Source organism: Bubalus kerabau, chromosome 3 (assembly GCF_029407905.1).
Source record: "Bubalus kerabau isolate K-KA32 ecotype Philippines breed swamp buffalo chromosome 3, PCC_UOA_SB_1v2, whole genome shotgun sequence".
Classification (NCBI taxonomy): domain Eukaryota; kingdom Metazoa; phylum Chordata; class Mammalia; order Artiodactyla; family Bovidae; genus Bubalus; species Bubalus kerabau.
This window is the reverse complement of record NC_073626.1, coordinates 98,358,921-98,370,999: the sequence shown is the minus strand read 5'-3', so window position 1 is coordinate 98,370,999 and position 12,079 is coordinate 98,358,921. Positions and strand designations below refer to the sequence as shown.

Sequence of the window (12,079 nt, the reverse complement as noted above, 5' to 3'; positions counted from 1 at the left end):
CAGATTTAAGGCATAAAAGTGCATGTAGTGTGTACAATTTCCTTTTATTATTTGCCCAAAGTTTTAGGTTTTTCGGTCTTTCTTGTAACATTTATTGAGTACCTGTTATATATTGGACATTGGTTTAGGTACTGTGTATATAGCAGTGAACAAAAGCAATTTGTTTTGGAGCTTATTTTCTAGTGGGAGCAATAATAAAGTATGTAGTACATTAGGAAAGAGATTATGGGAAACAACGGGGACTGGATGAAAGGGCTTTCCAAGAGGAAGGGTGATGTGGTCAGGGAAGGAAAAAGAATAGATGATTTGAAGGTGTAATAGGAGTTAGCTAATTGAATGATAAGGAGTAAACTTATTCAAGTTAGGAGGAACCGTGGAAGCAAAAGGCCTTGTTCTGATGTGCTAGGTTGTGTTCATCAAACACTGGGCAGTGTGATAGAGTGAATGAGGATGAGAGGGTAGAAGATGATGTCAGAAACAGGGCCAGGCCACATAAGACCTTGTAGACCATTGTAAGCACTTGGCTTTTATTGCTTTATTGCTTGGTTTTAAAGCATCTGGATTATATTGAAAATCATATTTGAAGGTTTTGAGTCTATGAGTGATACATGTACAAACTTGGCTTTTAAGGGGATCCCTCTGCCTATGTTGAAGAAATTCTAGGCAGGGGTTGCATAGGAGCAGGGAACCTAGTTGGGAGATAGTACAGTAATCCAGGCAAAGGGGGAGATGTCCACATTCTAAAACCTGGGGTTTTGTTTGTTTAGTTTTTTAAAATTCAGGATTCCTCATGGTAATGCCTGAGCTAAAAGCAACTCCAATGTTCTTGTGAGATTTTTAGCTGATAAATTTATTAATTTTTTAAGAGCTTATATAGGCAGTCCTTGAACAGCTCAAGTTTAACCCGTGTGTAATTTATAATTGACCCTCTGTATTCGTGGTTCCTCTGCGCCTTTGGATTCAACCAACCACGGACTGTAGTACTGTGGTATTTACTGCTGAAAAATACCCAGGTGTAAGTGGACCACACAGTAATAACACACTTTATTCAAGCATCCACTGTATAAAGTTCTTAATAATAAATTTGAACTCAAATTTTCTCAGATGTATTACCCATGAAGCTATTAATGTATTTTTTAAGTTAATAGAGAAGTTAAAACATTATCATTTGAACTCTGATGATATGCATGCTGAAGTGTTTAGGGGAAAGTATATTGGTAGGGGAAAAGAAAGCTATATTGATGGATGGAAGAATGGCCTGACAAGCATAGTAAAAATGTCCAAGCATATACTTGGACATTTACTATAAACGGTCAGCTTTGCTATATGTGTGAAACTTCCTGATAAAATATTGGGAAAAATTACTTGGCTGAGACAATCAATTTAATACTGCATTCTTTTCAGGAGTCTTTTGGTAAATACTTTTGCTTTTGTTTTCAGAAATTACTTTCAGAACTCCAGAAACTGTTTATGAGTAAAAATGAGACTTACGTGTTAAAATTATGGCCTTTATTTGTCAAACTTCTTGGGAAGGTAAGTTCACAGTTAAGGTTTTTATACACACCAGACCTTTTATTTTCTTAACATAGTATAGTTGATCCTCATTATTCATGTGTGCCATATATATGAAAATTGACCTATTTATTAAAATTTATTTGTAAACCCAGTGTCAGTATTTGTGCTGCTTTTGCAGTCAATTGTAGACATGTAGAGTGGCAGCAAATTTGAGTCTTACATGTAAGCATGCATGTTCCAGTCCGAGGTTGAGCCAGGGTTATGTTCTGCTTTTTTTGCTTTAATTCTCAATGTCCTTTAAACAGATGTCCATTTCATGATACATTTGGTGCCACATTTTTCATGTTTTGCACTTTTTCTTGGAGATGTCAGTTTTAAATGGCCCCCAAGTGTAGTGCTGAAGTGCTCTCTGGTTGCTAAGTAGAGGAAGTCTGTTGTGTGCCTTAGGAGAAAAGGCGTGAGTTATAGTGCTGTCTGCTGTGAGCTCAATGTTAGCGAGTCAAACTGTATATATTAAATAAGTTGTCTTTAAACCAAACACACATGAAGCAAGATTGTGTGTCAGATGATTGATGAAAATGTGATCAGAGGCTTGTAGGAACCTAATCCTGCATTTTCCTTAGAAGCCATGGCACAGAATTTGCTAATACAGTATCAAGGCAACTTTATAGAACATAACTAGTGAATAATAAGAATTGACTGTATATTCTTTCTTTAAGCCTGGTTTTGAGGGGGAAGTTGTGATTTTTTGTGTGTGTGATAAGCATAATATTTATCATAACCATCCTAAGGTATACAGTTTAGTGATATTAAAAGCATTTACAGATGTATAAACATTATCACTGTCTATACCCAGAACTTTTTTGCCATCCGCAACAAAAACTGTACATGTTAAATAAGTAGTGGCTCCCTCTGCCCCTCTTCCTGCAGTCCCTCGTAACCTCTATTCTGCTTTCTCTCTGAATTTATTTGCTAATTCATAAGTTTTGATCTTGGTTCCATTTTGAGTTTATTTTTGTATGTAAATAAGACAAGGATCCAGCTTCATTTTCTTGCAGGTGAATACTCCAAGCACCATTTGTTAAAAAGACTGTTCTTATTGAATGCTCTTGGTAATCTGGGTAATTCTTATTGGTTATCAGTTAACAGTATATGTGAGAGTGTTTTTGGAATCCCTTTTCCATTGGTCTATTATGTTTTTCCTTAAGCCATTACCATAGCTTTATTTTTGGCGGCTGCATCATGTGGCATGAGAGATCTTAATTCCCCAGTCAGGGGTCAGACTCATGCCCACTGATTTGGAAGCATGGTGTCCTAACCACTGGACTGCCAGGGAAGTCCTCACTACCATACGCTTTAATTACTGTAGTGTTGTAGTAGGCGTGGAAGTCAAGGGAGTTAAGTCTTCCAACTTCGTAATTTTTTTTTCCCAAAATTGTTTTGGCTAAAGGGGATTCTTTCATAATGAATTTTTGAGGGTAAGCTTTTATTTCTCAGTTGGAAAAGGACTTTGGAATTTTGATAGAAATTGCGTTGGACTTGTAGATTACTTTGGATAATATTGCTGTTACAATGATATTAAATCTTCCTATTCATGAACACGGAATGATTTTCCATTTATTTAGGTCTTTTCAAATTTCAACAGTACTTTGTAGCCTTTAGTTTAAGTCTTTCATCTCTGATTAAATGTATTTCTAAGTATTTAATTCTTTTAGGTGCTAATTCTTTTAGGTTATAAATGGAATTGCTTTCCTAATTTGCTTTTTAGATTGTTCATTGCTTTTGTGTAGAAACAACTGATTTTTGTGTGTTGGTCTAGTATTCTGTACAGAGAGCCTGGCGGGCTACAGTCGTAAAGGAGTCAAATGAGACTTGGTGACTAAACAACAGCTTGTACTCTGCAACATTGCTGAAAGTATTTTATTAGCTCTAGTGGCTTTCTTAACAGTTTTTGTGAATTTCTAAGCCAGTTTTTTATTTATATTCTGTTCAGATTATGTGTGGATTGTAATCACTTGTGACTGTTAATGTTCTATCCTGTGTATTTTTTATTGGAATACATTAGACGAATGTTAATAGTGCCTGTAATTGTTTCAGGCAAGTAAAAAACTTCTTAATGATTTTTCCTTTTTAGACCTTGCATCGAAGTGGGAGTTTCATTAATTCTCTATTACAGCTAGAAGAACTGGGATTTCGTAGTGGAGCACCCATGATTAAAAAAATAGCTTTTATTGCTTGGAAGAGTTTAATAGATAATTTTGCTTTAAATCCAGGTAAGTAATGTTTTAAGACTGATTTTTGTTATGAGTTTTACTTAAGCAAGATGAAAAAGCTCTTCTTTTTTTTTTTTGGACTTAATACTGAATATTTACCTATCATTGAGTATTTTAGGGGAATAAATTTGTAGCTAACAATAGAGTTTGTAAAGGTCAGGCATTATTGAAAATCATAGGTATAAAATTTACACTATTTCAAAAACTGAACAAAGTGACATGCCATTTGTGGTTTTCTTAGTACATTCCAGCACTTACTTGAGCATTTATGTACTTCTCAGTTATCATAATAGACCTCAGATGGTAAATAGTAACACTTTCAGAACGATTAAGTATTATCAAAAGTCACAAAGCCAGTAGACTACAGCAAACAGTTGTGATTGCTGTGGAATACGAGTATCAGTAACAGAGGAATTTTTTTTCAGGACCTTTAAGAATAGCACCTAATAGTGGGTTAACATTAATATATAGGAGTGATTCCTTTTGATGTTTCTTACCCTTATCTTGTTATTGTCCATTGAAAGTGTTTAATATACGTATGAGAAAGTATTTTTCCCATAAGTGAGAAGTATGAGTCTGCCTGTGTAACTGTAGTTAATCTTGGATGTAATTGATAGTTTATAAGATATGCTAAGAAATGTTGATTTCATCCTGTTTTCCCTTGCAAAGACTATTAATAATCCTTGTTCCCTTTGAAAATGTGCATTATTTGCATTAACTGCAACTACTTTTATTTGAAAATATTGGCAGGCATATATTTTAATTGGAAATGTCACCTTTGTTGATAAGCTCTCAGTGTGAGGTACTGTATTGTTGAGGATTAAATCTACTGAAATTGTGTATCTTTGAGTTAAAGAATAAAATGGGAGTGACTTGAAGATCAATAAAATGCTATCTGATTTGAAATAGGTCAAGATCTAGAGAGTCTGACTGATACTGTGTATTCATGAACTCATTAAGGAATCAGATGCTTGTCTTTCGCTTGTGGTTGTCAGTATGCTTTTGTTGCAGCCTATAGGAAGGAGGGAAGGCAGAAGGGGCAAAAATAAACTTCTTCCCAGAGAAATCAACAATCTATAAACAAAGTTTCAGAAATTCCACATACACTTCTGCTTAAATCTCACTGGGAGAGTGGCTAAATGGGAGACTAGATAAAGTAGTTCAAAAGTAGACACCTAATTCTAAATAATTGTGAATATTTAGATAATATATCCTAAGTCATTTTAACTGTTGGCACCAACAGTTAAAATGTTTGATAAAAGAGATAACTAGTAGATTTTTTGAGATTTCCCTAGTGGACTAGGAATTAAGACTTTGCCTTCCAATGCAAGAGATGCAGGTTTGATCCCTGGCGCGGAGCTAACATGCCACCTGCCTCGTGGCCAAAAAACAAACCCAAACATAGAAGCAGTGCTGTAAAAAAAAAAAAAAAATTCAATAAAAACTTAAAAAAAAACTAATAAAATTTTTAAATGACAGCCTTTTATGAGGTAAAAAATACGCTATATTTTGTGATCTGTAAAATGGGGATAATGAGAATACTCAAGCAGTTAAGAGTTACTGAACATTTTATCATTTAGGCTGGGCAGTTTGTTGTGAAGAACTGCCCTGTGTGTCAGTGGAAGTTCAGCAGCATTCCTAGATGCAGCCCACTAGATACCAGTAGCGCTCTCTATCCCTGCCTCCCAGTTGGAACAACCAAAAATACTGCAGACATTGCTGAATGGTGGGAAAATCAGCCCTGGCATAGGGTATCTAATAAATATAAATATTACTGTTTTTTTGTTTCTTTTAAATAAGTCTTATTAAGTATTGTGACCTAACTGTATGTCAGCATGAAAATTTTGGGGCGAATAGGAATAGCCACTGACTAAAGAATTTTTTAATTCTCTTGCTAAAGTAAAAGACTTATTGCATGCTGTCATTCTTAAAGTTTAATCTTTAGCTCTTCAGTGTTTTCACTTGGGTGTTTCTTTTCTTTTAAGAAATACTATGTAGTGCAAAAAGACTGAAGTTGTTGATGCAGCCTTTGAGTTCTATCCATGTGAGAACAGAAACTCTAGCGCTGACAAAACTAGAAGTCTGGTGGTATTTGTTGATGAGACTAGGACCTCATCTTCCTGCTAATTTTGAACAGGTAACATTACAAGTGTTGATTATGATACTTGATGTGTTTTTTTTAGTAGTATGTTCTTAAAATCCTACCAGTCTAACTTTCAGTGCTTAGCAGACCAGCGGACCATGTTACATATAAAAAATGTTTTTCACCCTGACACAGAACTTGAGGTCATTTTCCTTAAAGGATATTCTCCAGATGTCTGAAATGGGCCTCTACAGCCTTTTTAATCAGTAGACACTCATATGTCTGTCCTTACTCTAGAGGCATTATGAAAGATTTTTTAAAGGAATTGCATATGACTTGGAATATAATTGAGAGTAGAGTCAGCATTACTGAAATAGAAATCATGTGCTACACTGGGTAGATGATACAAAGTTGGAGTAATTCTAATTTTTAAATCTCTTTCTAGGCTATGTAGTGATAACCAATCATTTAATACCCTTGTAGCTTTTCATTGTTACACATGAGTTTATTCCTTTAGATTTTGATATCTTTGCTGGCATTTAAACTTGTTATTTTGTCTAAGTTAAAAAAGGGTAGCTGTGATAACTACTCTTATTTATTTTTAATTTATATTTTAATAATTTTATTTTTATTTTTGTGCTGGATTTTCGTTGCTTTACATGGGCTTTCTCTAGTTGCAACAAGGAGGGGCTACTCTTTGGTGTGTGGACTTTGCACTGCAGAGGCCTCTCATTGCAGAACACAGGCTCTAGACGAGTGGACTTCAGTAGTTGCAGCTCGCGGGCTCTCGAGCCACAGGCTCAGTAATTGTGGTACATGGGCTCAGTTACTCCACAGCATGTGGAATCTGCCCGGACCAAGGATTGAACCCATGTCCCCTTCTTTGGGGACAGATTCTTATCCACTCTGCCACCAGGGAAGTCCTTAATTTATTTTTTATTAAAGTGTAGTTGATTTACATGTATTAGTTTCTGGTGTACAGCAAAGTGATTTAGTTACATATTTTTCATATTTTCCATTATTATAGGATACTGAATATATTTCCTTGTGCTCTACAGTAGGACCATGTAGTTTAGCCATCCTGTATTTAACAATTTGTATCTGCTAACCAAGTTCCCTGTGGAGTCCACCCCCACCTGCCCTCCCCCTTGACAAACGCAAGTCTGTTCTCTATGTCTGTGAGTCTGTTTTGAAAATAAGTTCATTTGTGTCATTTTATTTCCACATATAAGTTGATACCATGTGGTATTTTTCTCTTTTTGACTTCACTTAATATGATAATCTGTTGGTCCATCCGTGTTGCTGCAGGTGCTATTATATTTCATTTTTTTTATGACTGAGTAGTAGTCTGTTGTATACATATACCATGTTTTTTAATGCATTCATCTGTTGATGAACATTTACATTGCTTCCATGTCCTAGCTATTTATTACATAGTGCTGCTGTGAACATAGGGGTGCATGTATCTTTTCAAAGTATAGAGTTTTGTCCAGATAGATGCCCAGAAATGGAGTTACTGGATCAGATGGCAACTCTATTCTTAGTTATTTGAGGAAATTTCATACTGTTTTCTATAGTGGCTGTACCAATTTACATTCCTACTGACATTGTAGGAGGGTTCCCTTTTCTCCACACCCTCCAACATTTGTTGTTTGTAGAGTTTTTAATGATGGCCATTCTGACTGATGTGAGGTGGTACCTCCTTATAGTTTTGATTTGAATTTCTCTAATGCAGTTAATGAAATTGAGCATCTTTTCATGTGCCTATAGGCATGGAAAAGTTTCTGTTTAGGTCTTCTGCCCATTTCGATTGGGTTTTCATTACTGAGTTGTGTGGGCTGTTCATACATTTTGGAAATTAAGCCCTTGTTGATTATATCACTTGCAGATATTTCCTCCCATTTGGTAGATTGTCTTTTCATTTTGTTATGCCTTCCTTTACTGGACTGAGTACATTTAATTAGGTCCCATTTGGGATTTTTTTTGCTTTTATTTCTATTGCCTTGGGAGACTGACCTAAGAAAACATTACTATAATTTATGTCAGCAAGTATTTTGCCTATGTTACTTTCTAGGAATTTTATGGTGTCCTGTCTTATATTTAAGTATTTAAGCCACATTGAATTTATTTTTGTGTATGGTGTAAGGGAGTGTTCTGCTGCTGCTGCTAAGTCGCTTCAGTCGTGTCTGACTCTGTGCGACCCCATAGACGGCAGCCCACCAGGCTCCCCTGTCCCTGGGATTCTCCAGGCAAGAACACTGGAGTGGGTTGCCATTTCCTTCTCCAGTGCGTGAAAGTGAGTCACTCAGTCGTATCCAACTCCTAGCGACTCCATGGACTACAGCCCACCAGGCCCCTCTGTCCATGGGATTTTCCAGGCAAGAGTACTGGAGTGGGGTGCCATTGCCTTCTCTGAGGGAGTGTTCTACTTCATTGATTTACATGCAGCTGTCCAACGTTCCCAACAGTACTTACTAAAGAGACTGTCTTCTCACCATTGTATGTTCTTTGCTTTGTCAAAGATTGACCACAAGGTTTATTTTTGGGCTGTCTGTTCTGTTCCATTGATCCATATATCTGTTCCTGTGCCAGTTATCACGCTGTTTTGATTACTGTAGCTTTGTAGTAGTCTGGGAAGGTTATACTCCTGTGTTATTTTTATCCTCAGGATTGCTTTGGCAATTCTGGGATGGTTCCATATGGCTAATTTAATAGCAATCCCATTAAATTGTTTTGGGTAGTATGGCTATTTTAACAATATTCTTTCAGTGCAAGAGCATGGGATATCTTCTCATTTCTTTTTTTTTTTTTTTTGTCTTTATAATTTTTAATTATTTTTGACTGTATTGGTTCTTCATTACTTTGCTCAGGCTTTCTCTAGTTTTGAGGAGTGGTGGGTACTCTGTTGCGGTGCACGGGCTTCTCATTGTGGTGGCTTCTGTTGGCAGAGCACAGACCCTGGCGTGGGACTCGTTAGTTGGAGCACTTGAGCTCGAGAGCACAGGCTCAGTAATTGTGCACAGACTTTCCCGTTTCTTTAAATCATCTTCAGTTTCCTTTATTAATGTTTTGTAGTTCTCAGAATAAAAGAATTTTACCTCCTTGATCAAGAGTATTCCTAGGTATTTTTTTATGTGATTTTAAAAGGGATTTTTTACTTTCCATTTCTGATGATATTACTGAATAGAAGTGCAGCAGATTTCTGTGTGTTAACCTGGTATCGTGCATACCTTGCTGAATTCGTTTATCATTTCTTCCTCAAGTATACTTGGGCTTTTTTAGCAAGTTCTTTTTAAATGCTTAATTGCTTACTATATTGAAGTTTTTAAATTTGTTAAAGCATGGTCAGTTCAGTTGCTCAGTCGTGTCCAACCCTTTGCGACCCCATGAATTGCAGCATGCCAGGCCTGCCTGTCCATCACCAACTCCTGGGGTCCACCCAAACGCATGTCCATTGAGTCAGTGATGCTCTCCAACCATCTCATCCTCCATCATCCCCTTCTCCTCCTGCCCTCAATCTTTCCTGGCATCAGGGTCTTTTCAAATGAGTCAGTTCTTCGCATCAGGTGGCCAAAGTATTCGAGTTTCAGCTTAAAGCATGAACTAATTAAAATTGGACATTGATTGTTAGCATGTGATTGGGATCATAATTTTTCCAAATTCTACCATAATTAGTTCCTAGTTGGCTATGTGTGCTCAGTCATGTATGACTCTTTGACCCCATGGACTGTAACCCACCAGGCTCTTTCCATGGGTTGCCATTTCCTTTTCCAGGGGATCTTCCTGACCAAGGGATTGAACCCCCATCTCTTGCTTCTCCTTCATTGCCAGGAGGATTCTTTACCACTGCACCACTTGGGATGCCCTCCTTGTAGGCTAATCTTACCCAATTGTCCCATCCATTCCTTGGCATAATCTGCTTACTGGCTAGATTTGACAGGTCTTGGAATAATCTTAGAAATGAGCTTGAAGTTGTCTTAGTTCGTATTTTTTAAGGTGTTTTTTAAAAAAGCTTAAAATGGTCTATCTGCCAGTAACATTAAAACTCATGTATATGTTATTTGTAAAAGCTCTTTACGTGTATAATTTTCCATCTGGAATGTAGTACTGAAATTTATAAATAATATATATTTAGGGCAAATATGATTGTAATATGATTTTTCACTTTTCCAGATTTCAGTTTCTACCTTGTGTATCAAGGCTGATAAAATTTCAACATACTAAGACAATTGATACTGCTTCTTAAGGAAATTTAACTGTATTTTGTAAGACTTTTTTAAAAATGACATTTATGCAGTTTACAGATACAGTTCCCTGTCTCTTTTTTACTTAATTCCAATAGGTTTGTGTGCCTCTGATTCAAAGCACAATAAGCATTGATTCTAATGCTTCACCTCAAGGGAATTCATCTCGTGTAGCTACTACTCCAGGTTTAAGCCCTATGACCCCAATACACAAAGGTAAGAGGTAGAACTACTTGTTTTTTGTTTTTTTCTCCCTGTATTTTTTTTAAAAGACTTTGAATCAAGTTTTTGTTCCATATAATTTACATAAAATTAATCACATAATTTTGGCTCCCATATCACAAAATTGTTTTGTTTTCTGTATGAATTAGGACTTCCCTGGTGACTCAGGTGGTGAAAAATCCAATTACTGTCTACTGCTGTCATTGCATTATTATAGTTGGATAAGACAACTTTTTTCCATGACATTATGTGAAGTGCATTAGATCCTTAGGTTTGTTTTTAGAATCTTAAGAGTTATTATTAAAAGTAGCAGGTCTATTCTGAGTCAATATTTTTAGAAATGCCTGCATGTTAATATTTTAAGGGTATAGGTAAATGCCTGAGATTTATTTTCATTTAAATGGTGTATGACACTCATCTTCTGTGTGTGTAGGACTCTAATCTTGTTCTTCTTAACCTGGTATGTTTAATTTTGTTTTGGGGTTGTGACTTCCTCGACCAGGGATCGAACCTGCACTCTGCTGGGGTGCAGAGTCTAATCAGTTGGACCACTGGGGAAGTCCTTAGTAAGATTAGTATTAGGAACTCTGTTATGAGCTTTAAACAAAAACTCTTCAACTTTTATTTGAGAAACACATTATTTAGTCTTAAAGGTACATTGCATTGAAATGAAGTAAAATACATTTGAGTAACTAATCATGCATAACTTAGCTGTTTTGTTTTTTGAAGGTGCTTCTCCATATGGAACTCCTGTAACCCCTCGGATGAACTTGAATTCAAATTTTGGAATGGCCACAATCCCCTCTATACAACTTTTGAGGCTTGAAATGTTGCTTCATTTTTTGTTGGGTCCAGAAGTCGTGAGTTTTGCTAAGCAAAACAAACTTATACTGAGCCTAGGTATTTAATTTTTTTAAAAATAATTTCAATTATTAAAACAATTCTGAACACTGTAATTGGGGTGAAGAAATTTTATGTCTTTTAATAGAAAACATAGCAGACCACCTAACATTTTATATTGGGAAATTTATTTCATAAAGCTTTGGTTTTGAATAACTTTTTTTTTTTCTCTTTTAGAACCACTTGAACATCCATTAATCAGCAGCTCTTCTTTTTTCTCCAAACACTCAAATACACTTATCACTGCTGTTCATGATAGCTTTGTTGCAGTTGGAAAAGATGCTTCTGGTGAATATTTAAGAGAAGATTTTTATTGCTTAAACTTGTGTTTAAAAATAAAATAAATATTTATATGGTGCCACTTGCTTCTAGATTGTTCTACAAGAGGTTTATATATAATTGGTTTAATCCTAATAGTAACCTTATTCTGTATTAGCCCATTTTGCAGATAAGGGATTGTGTTGTACAGAGAAGTAAGTAACTTGTGCCTGGTTACGTAGTAAGTGATAGAGCTATGATTCAAACCTGGGCTTTGTGATTTTAGTATCTATACCTAAACCTCCTGTGTTCTAAAGCCTATCAAATAATGACACATTTCAAAAATAAGATAGTTTGCTATTTAACTTGCTGGAAGATTTTTTTCTAGTGGCTTTCGGATATCCTTCTGAATCTTGTTTTTTCCTTGTATCAAAAATAAAAAGTGTTCAATAACAGAAAATATGGTTGATAGAAGAAAATTACCCAGAGTGTTAGTCCATTTGAAAATATATTTCTCTAAACAGAAATGAGGTGATAGTATATTATAAACTGAATTAAAAGGTTGACTATTACAAGGAGAATTG

The 12,079-nt window shown here is 35.7% G+C and overlaps 1 protein-coding gene across 9 annotated transcripts in view; it reads left to right on the top strand.

The window, feature by feature from the left end:
- Window positions 1-12,079, top strand: part of RIF1 (replication timing regulatory factor 1) — a 58,575-nt gene that overhangs the window by 9,389 nt on the left and 37,107 nt on the right. For all 9 annotated transcript variants that reach the window (XM_055572608.1, XM_055572609.1, XM_055572603.1 and 6 more), the window contains exons 8-13: window positions 1,441-1,533; window positions 3,650-3,788; window positions 5,774-5,925; window positions 10,214-10,331; window positions 11,067-11,237; window positions 11,415-11,525. In XM_055572608.1, the coding sequence (XP_055428583.1) occupies window positions 1,441-1,533; window positions 3,650-3,788; window positions 5,774-5,925; window positions 10,214-10,331; window positions 11,067-11,237; window positions 11,415-11,525 (784 nt within the window). The remainder of the gene's footprint in view (window positions 1-1,440; window positions 1,534-3,649; window positions 3,789-5,773; window positions 5,926-10,213; window positions 10,332-11,066; window positions 11,238-11,414; window positions 11,526-12,079) is intronic.